At 47.0% G+C, this 18073-nt stretch overlaps 3 protein-coding genes across 7 annotated transcripts in view; 2 read left to right on the top strand and 1 right to left on the bottom strand.

Moving 5' to 3' along the window:
* The window catches only part of LOC141121669 (uncharacterized), a 112544-nt gene that overhangs the window by 35170 nt on the left and 59301 nt on the right, over positions 1-18073 (top strand). The gene's annotated exons all lie outside the window — the stretch shown is intronic.
* Positions 1-18073, bottom strand: part of LOC141121681 (gastrula zinc finger protein XlCGF66.1-like) — a 67958-nt gene that overhangs the window by 13627 nt on the left and 36258 nt on the right. Inside the window, exon 1 of one of the 5 annotated variants that reach the window (XM_073611381.1) lies at positions 746-826. The exons of 2 other annotated variants lie outside the window; for them this stretch is intronic. The gene's annotated coding sequence lies outside the window, so the exon portion shown is untranslated. Of the gene's footprint in view, positions 1-745; positions 827-18073 lie in introns of those variants that run through there. 2 more of the 5 variants (XM_073611383.1, XM_073611382.1) reach the window with 2 other exon arrangements.
* On the top strand, positions 3184-17733 carry LOC141121666 (uncharacterized). The gene is made up of 9 exons (XM_073611350.1): positions 3184-3265; positions 12311-12420; positions 12548-12682; positions 12769-12892; positions 13009-13106; positions 13196-13423; positions 13503-13709; positions 13832-13973; positions 14969-17733. The coding sequence occupies exons 2-9, from the start codon at positions 12325-12327 to the stop codon at positions 15703-15705; spliced, it is 1767 nt and encodes a 588-aa protein (XP_073467451.1). The 5' UTR covers positions 3184-3265; positions 12311-12324; the 3' UTR covers positions 15706-17733.

Raw genomic sequence — 18073 nt, 5'->3', positions numbered from 1 at the left:
TCTTACATGGTTTCAACTACTCAATCTCCCTTCCGGAAGCATGTGACCCCCAGCTTATATGTGAGTCCTGCCCCTGCCAATGCAATTTAATGATTGGTCCAGAGCTCTCCACATAAGCTGCCTGCCACTCAGGTCCCAAATCCTGCCTCCCTTCCAGAACATTTCCACTGGAAGGATGAGGGGACCTCCTTGAGCCAGAATGTAGGTGGCCACACCCCCCTCTATTCTACCACTCCCACCCACAAATAAACAACCAGGCCTAAGGAAAAAGTGCAAAACCTAGGCCGAATTTACCTATCACTAATATCAGAACACACAAAGCACCCACCTAAATGGGGTGGGCGCTACACTTACATAATGAATAAGATGAGGGGGAGGGGAAGAAGTCACTTAAGGTGACCATAGAGACATGGAAATTCAGCTGGTTCAGCAGGGATCGGTCACATTTCCATCCATGTGTGGTCACTGCCGGATAAAAGTCACTCGATCAGCGGCTGCAGCCAATAGCTTCATCACTGATCTGTGTATTCTGAGAGCGGAGGAGCGCCCCCCATTGTCAGAATACAATAGTGCAGCGGGGAGGATTCCCCCATCCCCCTCCAATGTGTGGATGGGGGAATCACTTCAGTTTTTTCCTCTCAGCCCACTGGATGAATGATAAAACTGAACCATGTATGGCCAGATTTGGAAGCAAGATATATTAATCATCAACTGATCCCCCTGAAGGGGTTAATCTACATATTACCTACTCCGTCACCAACTCCTGCAGTGTCTTCTCTGTACACCCTATCAAATGGACGTCCTGTCTTTACCTGACATCACTTCCTGTCTATATCTGACATCACTTCCTGTCTGTATTCCATAGAGTGATCCTGTCTGGGTAGAGGTGAGATCACCACCTTGTGGAGTTCAGAGGAACTACAGCTCAAGAAATGTCTGTTAGTGTGAACACGGCCTTGTGCTGTGTGTGTATGTCCTGTATATCCTTCCCCTTCCTCTCCTCCCTGAGTGTGTATGAAGAGGCGGAGCCCTGAGTGTGTATGAAGAGGCGGAGCTCTGAGTGTGTAGGAAGAGGCGGAGCCCTGAGTGTACGAAGAGGCGGAGCTCTGAGTGTGTACGAAGAGGCGGAGCTCTGAGTGTGTACGAAGAGGCGGAGCTCTGAGTGTGTACGAAGAGGCGGAGCCCTGAGTGTGTACGAAGAGTCGGAGCTCTGAGTGTGTATGAAGAGGCGGAGCTCTGAGTGTGTACGAAGAGGCGGAGCTCTGAGTGTGTACGAAGAGGCGGAGCGCTGAGTGTGTACGAAGAGGCGGAGCTCTGAGTGTGTACGAAGAGGCGGAGCTCTGAGTGTGTGTACGAAAAGGTGGAGCTCTGAGTGTGTATGAAGAGGCGGAGCCCTGAGTGTGCGAAGAGGCGGAGCTCTGAGTGTGTACGAAGAGGCGGAGCTCTGAGTGTGTATGAAGAGGCGGAGCTCTGAGTGTGTATAAAGAGGAGGAGCTCTGAATGTGTATGAAGAGGCGGAGCTCTGAGTGTGTATGAAGAGGCGGAGCTCTGAGTGTGTATAAAGAGGCGGAGCCCTGAGTGTACGAAGAGGCTGAGCCCTGAGTGTGTACGAAGAGGCGGAGCTCTGAGTGTGTACGAAGAGGCGGAGCCCTGAGTGTGTACGAAGAGGCGGAGCTCTGAGTGTGTACGAAGAGGCGGAGCCCTGAGTGTGTACGAAGAGGCGGAGCTCTGAGTGTGTACGAAGAGGCGGAGCCCTGAGTGTGTACGAAGAGGCGGAGCCCTGAGTGTGTACGAAGAGGCGGAGCCCTGAGTGTGTACGAAGAGGCGGAGCTCTGAGTGTGTACGAAGAGGCGGAGCTCTGAGTGTGTACGAAGAGGCGGAGCCCTGAGTGTGTACGAAGAGGCGGAGCTCTGAGTGTGTATGAAGAGGCGGAGCTCTGAGTGTGTATGAAGAGGCGGAGCTCCTGCTGGAACAGCGGTCGGAGGAGGAGTCTAGTAGGGAGACTGACAGAAAGCGCAGCAGACTTGCAGGAGTGAGCGAGGAGGATCCAGTTCCTTTGCCATCGGAGGTGAGGAGAGTGTGAAGGATGTTGGTGACTCTGGTAGATGAAAAGCTGGGAGTCATATTGCTCTGGTGAGTGGGGAAGCACTACTAAGGGGGCGCCCTCACCATCACGTGTGTAAGAGGTGGAAGAAGGCGTGGCTACACTACAGCTGGCACAGTTTAGAGCACCGAGAACTTTACACCTTATCAACTCTTCATTGATTGGTGGACATTTTTTTTAACAAAATAAGTTTATTGAAGTAGATGCAAAGTGGAAGCAGTGGACTTGCAGAGAACACTATATTGAGCACAAAATATTGTATGTTTACGTGAATTTGTACGGGTTTTTAGTTTATTTAATATAGAAGCAAATATTACAAGGATTAATAATGAAGTAGGTGCAAAGTGGAAGCAATGGATCTGCAGGGAACAGCATCTTGAGCACAAAGCACTTTATGTTGTATATAATTTGCACATGGATCAGTTTACTTCATTTATTGATAAACACCATAAGATCAATGAAGTAGGTGTAAAGTGGAAGCAGTAGATCTGCAGAGAATATTATTTGAGCCCCTAGCACTTTATATATGAATGTATCCACATATTTTAGTGTATTTGTGATGATTTCTGTGCACACACAATAGGACAGCACTGTGACACATAATGCTCTTCTAGTTGATAAAGGGAATACTTACCTTTGTTACAGCAGCAGTCCGGTATAAGTTATTTTTGTAGGTATTTGAGTTGTTACACATAGCGCGGGTTTTATTCTATTTATATTGGTGACATAATTGCCCAAATCTGGGGATCAGGAGCCATTTCCACCCTTTACTCTCGGCTGGGGGTCTTTGTATCCATATAACAGATGTTCTACATGACTAAATCTGCAATCAATTTTACTGCAAAATCAAAGGGGCCAAAATGTCTCCCCCCCGAGCAGTAATATATTTCTATCCTCCTTGGTGGGGGTGGAGATGACCCCATCTATAAGGATATACAGTACATACACACACAGCACAAGGCCGTGTTCACACTACGAGATGTTTCTTAGGGCTGCAGTTCCTCTGAACTCCACAAGGTGGTGATCTCACCTCTACCCAGACAGGAAGTCTCTATGGAAGACAGACAGGAAGTGATGTCAGGTACAGACAGGAAGTTCTGGGTGAGAGGTGATTCAGGAGGAAGTAGAAAGAAAACATTACTGGAAGTGGCAGCAGAGGAGGTAATAAGATTTTATTTTCTATTTACACCCAGTAACCCCCTTGTGGTGAAGGTCAGAAATATTAGATATTTGTATTTAGTTTTATAAAGTTGACAATCTCTAATCCGGATGCAATGAGCTCCGGGGTCCCCACAGGGGGAGGACATGAGGCTCCCTCAGTAAGAAGATGATTGTACCATTCTTGAGGATAGAGCCAGACACCTCGGCACCACCTGAATCTGAGGTGAGGTCTCAAAACACAGATAACACAGAAGGGGGTCAGTCTGGTGAGAGTCGCCTTCCATGATGGACACAGAGAGGAGCTGATGACTGCAGACCTCACTGGAAGGTGCTTAGAACTGCTGAGTCTGATGGGTCAGTATGGACTGGGTGCTACTCTCTGCACCCTGGGACTGCTGGGACATATAGTTCCCTGTTGTCTGTGCTGTGTGAGGCTCTGAGCTGTGACCACACCCCACAGTCCCCCTCCAAGGGCCCATGGACTTCACCCTGCTTCCGCTACCAGCCCCTGCCTGCCTGGATCTCTGCCCTGTTCTAGACTTAGTCCTGCCTGCCTGGATCTCTGCCCTGTTCTAGACTTAGTCCTGTCTGCCTGGATCTCTGCCCTGTTCTGGGATTAGCCCTGCCTGCCTGTATCTCTGCCCTGTTCTGGACTTAGTCCTGTCTGCCTGGATCTCTGCCCTGTTCTGGACTTAGTCCTGCCTGCCTGGATCTCTGCCCTCTTCTGGACTTAGCTCTGCCTGCCTGGATCTCTGCCCTGTTCTGGGCTTAGCCCTGTCTGCCTGGATCTTTATCCTGTTCTGGACTTAGCCCTGTCTGCCTGGATCTTTATCCTGTTCTGGACTTAGCCCTGTCTGCCTGTATCTCTGCCCTGTTCTGGGCTTAGCCCTGTCTGCCTGGATCTCTGCCCTGTTCTGGACTTAGCTCTGCCTGCCTGGATCTCTGCCCTGTTCTGGGCTTAGTCCTGCCTGCCTGGATCTCTGCCCTGTTCTGGGCTTAGCCCTGTCTGCCTGGATCTTTATCCTGTTCTGGACTTAGCCCTGTCTGCCTGGATCTCTGCCCTGTTCTGGACTTAGCTCTGCCTGCCTGGATCTCTGCCCTGTTCTGGGCTTAGCCCTGCCTGCCTGGATCTCTGCCCTGTTCTGGGCTTAGCCCTGTCTGCCTGGATCTTTATCCTGTTCTGGACTTAGCCCTGCCTGCCTGGATCTCTGCCCTGTTCTGGACTTAGCTCTGCCTGCCTGGATCTCTGCCCTGTTCTGGGCTTAGCCCTGTCTGCCTGGATCTCTGCCCTGTTCTGGACTTAGCCCTGCCTGCCTGGATCTCTGCCGTGTTCTGGGCTTAGCCCTGTCTGCCTGGATCTTTATCCTGTTCTGGACTTAGCCCTGTCTGCCTGGATCTTTATCCTGTTCTGGACTTAGCCCTGTCTGCCTGGATCTTTATCCTGTTCTGGACTTAGCCCTGTCTGCCTGGATCTTTATCCTGTTCTGGACTTAGCCCTGTCTGCCTGGATCTCTGCCCTGTTCTGGACTTAGCTCTGCCTGCCTGGATCTCTGCCCTGTTCTGGACTTAGCTCTGCCTGCCTGGATCTCTGCCCTGTTCTGGGCTTAGTCCTGCCTGCCTGGATCTCTGCCCTGTTCTGGGCTTAGCCCTGTCTGCCTGGATCTTTATCCTGTTCTGGACTTATTCTGACAATGGGGCGTTCCTCCGCTCTCAGAATACACAGATCAGTGATGAAGCTATTGGCTGCAGCCGCTGATCGAGTGACTTTTATCCGGCAGTGACCACACATGGATGGAAATGTGACCGATCCCTGCTGAACCAGCTGAATTTCCATGTATCTATGGTCACCATAAGTGACTTCCTCCACTCCCCCTCATCTCCTTCATTATTTAAAGTGATATTAAAGGCTTATTTCTTGTTCATACATCACAGGACACAGAGCCTTTGATAATTACTTAGTGGGTTAGATAGTCACCATCAGGTGATTGGACACTGGCAACCCTAATTACAAGGTGAGTTCCTGCCCTATATAACCCCTCCCATATGGAGAGTACCTCAGTTGTTTTGCCAGTGTCTAAGGTGGTTGGTCACGCTAAAGATGTGCTAAGAAGAAAGCTCTGCTTGATGGTCTCTGCAGGGGCCTAGGAGCTATAAAACCGGATCCATGCCTCGGGCCAATAAATACGCCTAAGATGGATGATACCCGGGCCTCATGAAAGAAGAAACGAGGTTTTGCCTGTAATGTCTCTCTTTGAGGACTGGGCTCTGGGATCCAGCACTTTGGTGCGCAAAATTAAGTTGCGTGAAAAGTTTTTCTGGCAGAGTCTTCTACAGGTCCAGGGAAGAGGATCCTGTGAGTAGGAACCCAGAACCCTGAAGGTTGGCACAACGCTACCCGCCATGATGGGTGAAGGTTGGATCTGTCTGTTTTCAGCAGTTCCTGCGGCAGAGATAAGGTAAGTGAAGACAATCCTAAAGTATTCACATTATGGAATATCTTCTTTTGAGTAGTTTGCATGTGTTACCTGGTCTCCGCCACTAGAGGGAGTAAGAGACATGCCTGGTGTATACTTACATGCCATCCAGGATACATGCTCAGTGAAGCTGGTCTGAGAAGCCGCTCACCTCCTCCACTGCAGGCTCTGCCACATAATCTGAAAGGGGGATCCCACGCAGTCCGGGGGTCCTACGCAGTCCTCAGGTGGTCTCCTTTCTCCCCCCTTGCCCCCGGCCGCCACCATGGCGATCCTGCGCGCGCAGGGTGCACGCTTTTACGATGGTTTCAGCGGGGAAGGAGGGGGGGCGTGGTTACGGCGACCTGCACGGCGCACCAGTGCGCAGGCACAAAGTGGCTATGTTTAAAGCCCAGTACACCGGAGCTCCTGTAAGCGGTGGGACACAGAGCTATGGGCAGTAAGCATCTCAGTAGATTCGGATCCAGGCATACCTAAGACACCTACTCGGCCTCAGGTTGTGCAGACTGAGCTAATATTAATACTGTAAGCCTTATGCCGCGTACACATGATCGGTTTTCTCGTCGGAAAGAGATATGAAGGCTTTTCCGCCGGGATTCCGCTCAAATTTGCCTTGCATACACACGGTCACGCAAAAGTTCGCTGAAATTACGACTGTCAAGAACGCGGTGACGTACAACACTACGATGAGCCGAGAAAATGATGTTCAATGCTTCTGAGCATTCGTCGAATTGTTTCCGAGCATGCGTAGGGATTTTGCGCGTCGGAATTGCCACAGACGATCGCATTTTTGGATAGAAACTTTTCCAGATCAAAAAATTGAGAGCATGCTCTCAATCTTTTGCTGGCTGGAATTCCGCCAGCAAAAGACCAATGGAGCGTACACATGGTCGCATTTTGCGACGAAAAACTCATCGTTTTTTTGCGGGCCGAAATTCCGACCGTGTGTACACGGCATAAGGCACAACAGTGATTGCATTTTTACTAGTACCTCTTCTTTGCAGCTTAGGACTATGTCTCCCTGTAAGAGGGCTTCAGGAGGTAAAAGAGGCAGTAAGAAATCACCATCTAGATCTAGGGGTTCTGAACATGCCTGCAGGATACCATCCCCCCTGAAAGACTGGAGGCAGCCTCACAGGATGTGTCTGTGCCCCTGTCAGGCTTTGCAGCCTCTCCCAATGTTACAGTCCCTGTATATGTCACTGAAGACACTATGAAGGCTGCATTGGATGGTTTAGAAGGAAGGATTACTACTTTTATGACAGCTTCATTAAAGTGTAGCAGAAAAGGGGGTAGATCCCCTCCCTCTGCTCTGGGCTCCCTATCGGATGAGCATTCTGATAATGATGAAATATCCCTATCTGAGATGGGGATCAGGAGCAGTCGGATGATTCAGGGAAAGAGGAGAAGCTCTCTTCTACCTCCCAGGCCCTCAAAGTACAGGTGCAATATTAAACAGAGTTGGTGCGTACCACATACAGATTGCCCTCTGCTGAGGCTGCCATATCTTCTCTTTCCTCCTTGGGATCCCGAAAATCCCCACAGGCTGCGTATACCTTCCCAATTCATCCCTTGCTGGAGAAATTGTTATATGAGGACTGGGGTCACCCAGATAAACTATTTTCTTCTCCTAAGAGGTTTTCTATGCTTTATCTGGTGGAGGAAAAGTTCACTAAAAAATGGGGGTACCAGCAATAGATGCGGCTATTTCTTGTGTGAATAAAAGCCTGACCTCTCCTGCGGACAATGCTCAGGGGTTCAAAGATCCAACTGATAAGTAGCTGGAAACTTTATTTAAAGCCTTCTTTTCTATGGCTGGCGCTGTGGTCCAGCCTGTGGCCGCAGCAATCGGCATGTGCCAGTTCCTCAAGGAACAAATGAAGCAGGTGCTTAACCTCCTTTCCACTGAGGAGAGCAAGGTTTATGCAGACCTTCCTAAGGCCTTGTGTTTTGCGGTTTATTCCATTATAGATTCTGTTCAGCAAGCATCCCGCCTTACTCTCCTGCTGGTACACATGCGCAGGTCCCTTTGGCTCAAGCATTGGGCAACTGAGGCTTTATGCAAAAAAATATTTGACTGGGTTCCCGTTTTTTCATGGGGAACGCCTGTTTGGGGATGATCTGGACAAATATATCCAGAAGATTACCGTGGGTAAGACCACGTTGTTACCAGTTAAAAAGAAGAGTAAATGTGCCTCCAGGCAGTGGCGACGGCCTCCCCAGTCCAATACTAGGGGGAAAGGCCCAGCCCAAGGGCAAAAGAAATCTTGGGGTCCAAGATCTGTGAAACAGAACCCCAAAGCCTCCCTATGAAGAGGCGCCCCCGCTCGGCTGAGTGGGGGGAAGGCTGCTGCAGCTTGCAAGCGCCTGGGGGGAAGAGATTCAAGACAAATTAGTAGCCTCCACGATGTCTCTAGGCTACAAGCTGGAATTCCGGGAGCTTCCGCCATCTCGTTTCCTAAGGTTAAGAGTCTCCAAAGATCCAGAAATGGGGAGGTCCTTGTTTCTGGCCTTAGAACGTCTATTATCCCAAGGGGTACTTATAGAAGTGACCCCAGAAGAGCAAGGCTCAGGGTTCTACTCAAACCTCTTTACGGTTCCAAAACCAAATGGGGATGTCAGACCTATTCTAGATCTAAAACACCTGAATCAGTTTCTTTCTGCATGGAGTCAATCCGCTCAATAGTTTCCATCCTTCAGGGGGGAGAATTCCTGGCATCAACAGACATCAAAGATGCATATTTGCATGTGCCAATATTTCCCGCTCACCAAAGATTTCTAAGCAAAAAATGAGAAAATGAAAAAGGTGGGACTTTGTATGAGGAAGGGGGGCCGTACAGATCCCATCCTCCATCCCATGTAAGTATAATAAAAGGGTTGAGGGGCGGGATTTTGAGTGAAGCTCACGGATGCAGTGAAGAAATGAATTAGAAAATGGTTTATTAATTGAGTCACTTCCTAGAACATAGGTTGGGGGTATACAGTTCGTTACATATTGTATATCAATACTTCCAGATAAATATCACATATAAATACATTGTCCAACCTAATCATGTAGCAGGTAACCACATTTTCACTCTATCAATCCTCAACACCTTTTCTGTTTTCCCCTTTTCTCTCCCCCTTCTCCTTTCCCTTTTTCTTTTTCTCCTTTTTCCACTTCACTCTGTCTCTTCACTCCGTCTTTCATCATCTCTCACCCTCTATCACTTTACATTCCCCCAACTTTTCCTTTACTTCAGTGAACCACAGTCACATGCTCTTTTTCTCCAGCAGGTTCCCCCTCCTGGGGCCACACTTCCTATGTTCTAGGAAGTTACTCAATTAATAAACCATTTTCTAATTAATTTCTTCACTGCATCCGTGAGCTTCACTCAAAGTCCCGCCCCTCAACCCTTTTATCAAAGATTTCTAAGGTTTGCGGAGGATCAGCGCCACTTCCAATTCGCGGCCCTACCTTTTCGGTCTTGCTACCACACCTCAAGTGTTCACGAAGATCCTAGCCCTGCCCCTGGCAAATCTGAGGGCTCGGGGCATAACAGTGGAGTATTTGGGCATAGTCATAGACACAGTCCAAAGCAGGGTATTTTTACCCGGGTCAAAAAGCCAAAGCCATAAAGGATTTGGTCCGGGTAGTCTTAGCAAGAAAAAATCCCTCCATTCAACTATGTATGAGACTATTAGGGAAAATGGTGGCCTTTTTCGAGGCTGTTCCTTACTCCCAGTTTCACTCAAGCCTATTACAGAGCAGCATCCTTTCTGCCTTGAACAAAAGAGTTCAAGCCTTGGATCTTCCAATGTGCCTATCACCATGGGTACGCCAGAGCCTCAATTGGTGGTTGCTGACCAAGAATCTACTGAAAGGAAAATCCTTTGGTCCAGTTACTTGGAAAGTCGTAACCACAGATGCCAGCCTAATAGGCTGGGGTCGGTTCTGGAAGAAGCTTCCACCCAGGGAAGATGGTCCAGAGCCGAAAGGCTCTTGCCCATCAACATTCTGGAGATTTGGGCAATTAATCTAGCCCTCAGGGTCTGGACTTACAGGTTGCAGGGTTGTCCTGTCCGGATACAGTCCGACAATGCTACGACAGTGGCCTATATCAATCACCAAGGGGGCACCAGGAGTCTGGATGCCCAAAAAGGTGAATCAGATTTTTTCTTGGGCAGAGAGGCATGTTCCTTGCCTGTCTGCGGTTTTCATTCCAGGGGTAGAAAATTTGCAGGCGGATTTCCTAAGCCGCCAGCAGCTGTGTCCAGGAGAGTGGTCTCTACACCCCAACATATTTCAGGCCATATGTCGAAAATGGGGTACCCCAGATGTAGACCTGTTGGCTTCCAGGTTCAACAAAAAATTGGACAACTTTGTGTCAAGAATAAAGGATCCGCTAGCACAAGGGTCAGATGCCCTAACGATTCCATGGGATCAGTATTCTCTGATCTATGCGTTCCCTCCACTTCCGCTTCTCCCTCGATTCCTTCAGAGGGTCAAAAGGGAAGGGAAGCCAGTAATTCTGTGGCCCCGGCTTGGCCCAGGTTTGCGGAGATCGTAAAGATGGCAGAAGGAAGGCCTTGGTTTCTTCCGCTGCACCCAGATCTACTCTCACAGGGTCCAATATTCCATCCTGCCTTATGAAGTCTGAATTTGACAGTTTGGCTGTTGAGACCCACATTCTGAAAAGCCGTGGGCTCTCGGGGCCAGTCCTGTCAACTCTGGTTAATGCTAGGAAGCCGGACTCCAGGCTCATCTTCTACAGAATCTGGAAGGCATATGTTTCCTGGTGTGAATCCAGGGGGTGGCATCCTAGAAAGTATGCCATTTGCAGAATTCTTGCCTTTCTTCAATTAGGTTTAGAAATGAAGCTGGCCTTGAGCACTATCAAGGGACAGATTTCGGCCTTGTCGATATTCTTTCAAAAACCGCTTGCCTCTCATTCCCTAGTCCGGGCCTTTGTTCAGGGGGCACTACGCTTGGTTAAGCCTCCTGTGTGCCCATGGGATTTGAATTTGGTTTTGTCTGTTTTACAGGAACAACCTTTTGAACCATTGCACTTAATTGGCTTCTGTCCACTAATTGGCCCTAGTATGTGAGTTGGGGACCTTGGATTGTGGGCTTGAGGGTAGGGACCAATGTGTGTGTGGAGCGCTGCGTAAATTGATGGCGCTATATGAGTACCTTAGATGAGCATCTTAATGAGACACAATGTACAAGGATAGGATAATTGTAGACACGCACCCACACTCACTCAGGTTGAACTGGATGGACTGGTGTCTTTATTCAACCTTACTAACCATGTAACTATGTAACTATGCACCATGCTTCTTTAGTGCTTTTTGACAAAGAAATTGTTTTTTTCTGGTAGCCATATCCTTGGCTAGAAGGGTATCGGAGTTAGCAGCTCTTTCTTGTAAAGAGCCATATTTAATTATTCACAAAGACAGGGTGGCGTTGCGTCCTCACCCGACTTTTCTGCCTAAAGTGGTTTCAGGATTCCATCTGAATCAAGATGTGGTCCTACCATCCTTTTTTCCAGATCAGCAGTCCGTGGAAGAGAAGTTGTTAGACTCTTTAGATGTTGTAAGAGCAGTCAGAATCTATCTGCAGGCAACGGCTCAGATATGAAAGACTGATTGTCTATTTATTCTGCCAGAAGGCCCCAAAAAGGGCCAGCAAGCGTTGAAATCCACTATCTCTAGATGGATTCGACAGGTTATTGTTCAGGCTTATGGTGTAAAGAAGAAGATTCCTCCCTTTCAGGTTAAAGCGCACTCAACTAGAGCAGTTAGTGCTTCCTGGGCAGTGCGTCACCGGGCCTCCATGGCTCAGATCTGCAAGGCTGCAACTTGGTCTTCAGTCCATACATTCACTAGATTCTATCAGGTGGATGTAAGAGGGCACCCGAGCAGGCTCACTCCCAAGCTGCTGCTCTTTGTGTCCATTCACACACAATGCTGCAGCTCAGCCCCACCCCTCCTCTCTCCTCATTGGCTGAATGACTCCCGCTGCTATCTCAGCAAATGAGGAGGGAGAGTCAAGGATTTTCTGCACATTGCTGAAAACATAGCTGTCTCTGGTGAGTATAAGGGGGGGGGGGCTGCTGCACACAGAAGGTTATTTATCTTCATCTATAGAATGCATAAAGGTAAGAAACCTTGAGCCTTTAGAACCACTTTAAGTCATGCTGAGATAATCTCCCATTGGCTGAGCAATATTCTCATTTGTCTCTGAGCTCCTTCTTGCTATTCCTCGTCCTGCCTGTTGTTTCCTTGGATTGATTTTCTGTGTAGTGACCCCGGCTTCATCTCTTGGATGCGCTCGTCTGTTGCTTGTCCTGACCTTTATCCTGATTCCTGGATCTCCTCCTCATCTCACACCCAACATATTGAATGGAATTTGTGATCCAGGAGGTCAAATTTTACAAGACTCCCAATTTGCAAGAATCATAGTGAACACTATGACCATAGTGCTTAAATATATACTGACCTTCATATTACCTCCTGATATCCTCATCCGATTATTGTACAACCAATACAATCCAGATAATTCTCTGTTATCAATGTTATCTGTCTACAGGGAAACCTTCATAGATGACGGAACCAATGAGGATAGAGGAGGACTGGAGTCCCATGACTGAGAAGATACTAAACCTCACCCTGGAGATCATCTACCTGCTGACCGGAGAGGTGAGGAGGACTCTGGGAGGTCACATGACATCACTCTTATCTCTATTAATAAAACACAGACCTGACCGGAGAGGTGAGGAGGATTCTGGGATTCTAACATGATATTCCTATTGGTTCCTAAATATAGAGATTTCCTCTTGTGAAGTCAGGTGGTCATATGACCATCACAGTGCCTCCATGTAACTCCCTAAAACCTGAGAGACACAACATGCAGAAGATTCTAGAAGTCACCAAGAAGATGATGGAGCTGCTGACAGGAGAGGTGAGCGGTGCTGGGAATTCTGGGACATTATCCAGTAACAGACAAGGGATGTGTCTGGATGGTGACTGTATCATTGTGTGTGTCAGGTTCCTATAAGGTGTCAGGATGTCACTGTCTATTTCTCCATGGAGGAGTGGGAGTATTTAGAAGGACACAAGGATCTCTACAAGGACGTCATGATGGACAATCAGCCACCCCTCACATCACCGGGTAAGAGGAGACTTTATTGTAAAGGAGAGAGCAGTACGGAGGGTCCACCTAGATCCCCCATCATCTGATAAACACATAGAAACAATGTATTCAGTCAGTGTGTGTGTTTCCTACAGAAGGATCCAGTAATGGGAACCCATCAGAGAGATGTCCTCTTCCTCTGTATTCCCAGGATTCCACACAGGAAGATCACACCATCCCTCACCATCATCAGGTAGATGAGGAACAATCACTGATAGTATTGTTAGGATCTGTACATTATCTGCATTGTTACAATTGATGTCATTTTTATTATATATTCAGAGTGGAAACCTGAGAGATTATAGAGTTAAGGTTAAAGAAGAGATAAAAGAGGAGGATGACGAGGATGGGGTGATGGAGGAATCAGAGTTTCTAAAAGAACACAAAGATATGTACCAGGACACCATGGTGGGGTCATCCAGCTACAGAAACCCACCAGAGAGATGTCCCCGTCCTCTGTATTCCCGGGATTCCACACAGGAAGATCACACCATCCCTCACCATCATCAGGTAGATGATTGACAATTATTGGTAGATATAATTTATACACAGCATGTTTATTACAATGAATGTTTTATTATATCTTTAGAGTGAAAATCTCTGGGATTATAATATTGTTGTTAAAGAAGAGTATAAAGAGGAGGATGAGGAGTATGGAGTGATGGAGGAGTTTTCAGAAGGACACAAGGATATGATGGAGCCACCTAATACCAGGAACCCACCAGAGAGATGTCCCCGTCCTCTGTATTCCCGGGATTCCACACAGGAAGGTCACACCATCCCTCACTGTTACATGGTTGGTGGGACAGAGTTTATAAAAACACACTTATAGAGACAATGTGCAGATTTTTTATGTGATGTCACAATAATAAAGCTTATATCTTACAGATGATATTCTCTCTCATTTTCTTGATTTAGAGTGGAGATCCAATCGATATAGAATTTGAGGTTAAAGTAGAAAAAGAAGAGAGGTATGTGATGGATGATCAGCAGTCTATGGAGGAGGATGGAATAACGGGGACATTTATAGAGGAGGACACTCCTACAGAGATCAGCACAGGTGGGTCATTAACACTACATACATTCCTCCACCCATACTGCTCACTGATTGGTCCAGAGTAGGGCAAGGACTGGGTGATATCAGCCTGTAATCCCCTGGTCACTTTCCTGAGCTGTGTTCCCCGTCCTGTATTCCTGTATTTCTCTCGGATAATCTTCCTTCTCTGTGCTGCAGACACAATTTATGTATCTAGACTGGATTTATGGAGATTCTGGGGATCAGCTGGCTGCAAAATATTGATTTTCACTATAGGTGATACTAAACATAGGCTCCTGGGATATCTACCATTGAGTCTTCCTCCCCATGCCTGGGTCTAGTAAGATCTCTGACAGAACAATTCTTCCAGGATTACTTGTTCTGTTGTCTGCTGGCTGTGCCGGGTGGAGGGATATGTCTGTATAGTCTCAGACCCAAGTCACTGAGTGCAGTCTCAGGAGATGGGAGGCAGCGGTGTGGGACCTCTGCAACTTGTCTCAAGTAAACATTTAGGCTTCCACTGATTGCTGAATGCCAAAATTTTGAGTCCTGACCCCTGCACTATATACTCTATGTTGTACATTACATTATTCTGATACTATTTAGTCTGTTGTATCTTATACAATATGCTGTACATTACACAGTCCTGACTTCTGCTCTCTCCCCTCTACCCACTGCAATATATATAAACATAATATGTATTCTCATTTGTTACATCGTTTTATACCAGCTGGACATTTTATAGCTAATAATTTGATTGGAGCAGAGACTTTTACATGTTGATAATAATGTGATAACATCCTCAAACTTTGGAACCTTAAACAGAAAGTGATAATAAGAGAGGAGTCACTAACCCAATGATGGTGGTCTTCTGGATCAGTCCAGTCTTCATCTTGGTTGTTCTCCCCCCATCCTCACTCTCTGACCTCTGGGAAAAAGCTGCCTGATGTGGGTGGAGTCCTGGTTTAGGGGAACCAATCTGCTCATGTCTAGTAGTAATCTTTTTATTCCTATTTTAGTAGATGGACGGGAGATGAGGAAAACCTCAGAGGATTGTCTCACTTTGTCTCCAGGCTGTAAAGTAGAAGATGAGGACATCACACAGTATAGTCCAGGAGAAAACCCGACTACCTCAAATGTCCATCCGGCACCACACAGTGTAGACGGACCATCGTATTCCTCTTATCCTGAGGAACCTCAGACTGTGAGGGATGGTGCCGTCCTTCCAACAGAGAAGAGGTTTTCCTGTACTGAGTGCGGGAAGTGTTTCCATTTTAAATCCCAACTTAATGTGCACAAAAGTTCTCACACGGGGGAGAAACCATATTCCTGTTCTGAGTGCGGGAAGTGTTTTCATTTTAAATCTAAACTTAATGTGCATAAAAGATCTCACATAGGTGAGAAGCCGTATTCCTGTCCTGAGTGCGGGAAATGTTTTAATTCTAAATCCGAACTTAATAGACATAAAAGATCTCACACAGGGGAGAAGCCATATTCCTGCCCTGAGTGTGGAAAATGTTTTTCAGACAATTCAAGTCTTTATAGACATCAGAGGTCTCACACGGGACAGAAGCCGTATTATTGTCCTGAGTGCGGGAAATGTTTTTCACAGAAGTCCAGTCTTTACACACATCAGAGATGTCACACGGGGGAGAAGCCGTATTCCTGTCCTGAGTGTGGAAAATGTTTTTCATTCAATTCCAGTCTTTACAGACATCACAGATCTCACACGGCAGGAGCCACTTCCCTGCTCTAAATGCGGGAAATGTTTGCACAAAAATCAAACCTTGTTACACATCAGAGATCTCACATGGGGAAGTGTGGGAAATGTTTTTCACGGAAGTCCCATCTTTACGCACATCAGAGATCTCACACAGGGGAGAAACCACTTTCCTGTCCTGAGTGAGAGAATTGTTCCACACTGAAGTCCTGTCTTCCTGTACATCAGGGATCCCACACAACCCTCGAGGTGTATTAGTGCCTTGAGTGCGGGAAATGTCTTCTATATGAATGTTGCTGGACATCACAGCTCTCATGTGGGGAAGAAACACACCCTGACATACACCTCAGATATACTCCATGGCTGATCTTCATCATGTAAGAAACAGTTCATAAGGAGATCAGAGATCACCAAAGACATGGATGAAGTGTTGTACCGTGTTGGCCATTGATAGCAGTAGAAAAATAGAAATGGAGTCATTACCTTTCATTGGCTTAGTAGATTTTTGTGGTCTAAGCTTTCACAAACACTTAGAGGTCTGTTTTTTAAAAAAAATAGTTGAATACATATGACGCACATTTCCCAATTTCTGACAAATATTGCCTGTATTCTGTTTCATGTAGTGATTTCTTATGATCATGTACTGGCAATGGTGTGGCACTGCGGTAGTAATACCACATTATGGACACTAGATGGAACTACACTCTGCGCCTCTGGAGCACTACATGGTGAAAGTTGTTCTCAGGGAGGCCTAGGAGACTTTTTCAACTGCAAGGTGTCAGGATTCTTTCTCCACCCCCCTCCTCTAAACTCTGGGCTGTGTGCATTCATGTGCAGAATGGCAGGGGGCGTCAGGAGTGAGGTGGTGCCTGCACCTGTGTCTATGTCAGGTGGCACAGCCATGCATCCAGAGTATTCATGGAAAATCTCTAAATGCTTTAAGCAGCTGGCTGTTTTTCTTCCCCACAGACTCGCACACCAGATATGCATGGTTGCAACCTGGGTGACATCCACTGGTAGACACAATGACTGGTCACAAAATATACCTGGTGGTAACACAAGCATAGTCCTTTCTGATGGGGGCAGCAGTGGGCACTGACAGGCTGGGTGGGTGATCACTTGGGGTAACCAGTGCACAGTGCTCTCTCAGCTAATCAGGATAGCTGTATGAGCATCAGTCCCACTATATGGTTTGGCAGGCCCTATGTCTACAAGACCGCAGAGAGGTGATATCAATGTCTCCTATTGGGGCTCTGGCTCTGCTCACCTATAGTGTATTTCTGATACCTCTGGGGCACCTTTTCCTTCAAATCCTGTGTGGTTATGGAGGAATCTGCATTTGCTTGGTTGAGGGACAGCATAGATTCTGGGATTGTGCTGGTTGTACCATTTACGTAGCAAATGTAAGGCATTTCCCTTCTCCTCCCCCTCCTTAACCTGTTCCTGTCCGTGCTATAGCTGAATGACGGCAAAAGCGCGGACCTACATTGCCGGGAAGCCGTCAATAGACGTCCTCCCCTTTGCACGCTCCATGCACGCTGTGATCGTCTAGTCAATGAGACTTGGGTGATCACAGATCGGAGTAAGGGGTTGGTTCCCGGCCCCATACCACGTGATCAGCTTTCAGCCAATGGCAGCTGATCACGTGATGTAAACAGAAGATCGTAATCTTTTTTTTCTCCTCACGCTGACAGCGCGGTTCGATTCGCACCATAACATGCGAACAGGCAAAAAATTTGTGCAAACCCTATTAAAGTCTATGTGACATAAACATGAAAAATCAAAAGTGCTCATTTTAAAGGCTTATATGCAAGTTATTGTCATAAAAAAGTGTTTGGGGACCAGGGTCCTGCCCCAGGGGGCATGTATCAATGCAAAATAAAGTTTTAAAAACGGCCGTTTTTTCAGGAGCAGTGATTTTAATAATGCTTAAAGTGAAACAATAAAAATGCAATTTTCCTTTAAATATCGTGTCTGGGGGGTCCACATAGTCTGCTGGTAAAGTGGCACATCTTTCCCATGTTTATAACAGTACCGCAGCAAAATTACATTTCTGCTTGTCAGGCTGCTTGCTCGGATAAGGATCTGGTATGGATTTTGGGGGGACCCCAAAAAAAACAAAAAAAAAAACAGCGTGGGGTCCCCCCCAAAATCCATACCAGGCCGTTCATATTAAGGGGAACTCCACGCTGTTTTTTTTAAAAAAAAAAATCTATAACAGACCCAATGGGCCTGGTATGCATTTAGGGGGGACCCCATGTCCTTTTTTTTTTTTCTTAATTCTGTCATAGGGTTCCCCTTACCCACTTCAATACACTATTTTATATACTCTGGACTGCACTATATACTCTAAACTGCATTATATATACTATATGGACTGCACTATATACTCTAAACTGCATTA

Source organism: Aquarana catesbeiana, unplaced genomic scaffold, assembly GCF_042186555.1.
Source record: "Aquarana catesbeiana isolate 2022-GZ unplaced genomic scaffold, ASM4218655v1 unanchor228, whole genome shotgun sequence".
Taxonomy (NCBI): Eukaryota; Metazoa; Chordata; class Amphibia; order Anura; family Ranidae; genus Aquarana; species Aquarana catesbeiana.
This window is presented reverse-complemented; position numbering and strand designations above follow the sequence as displayed.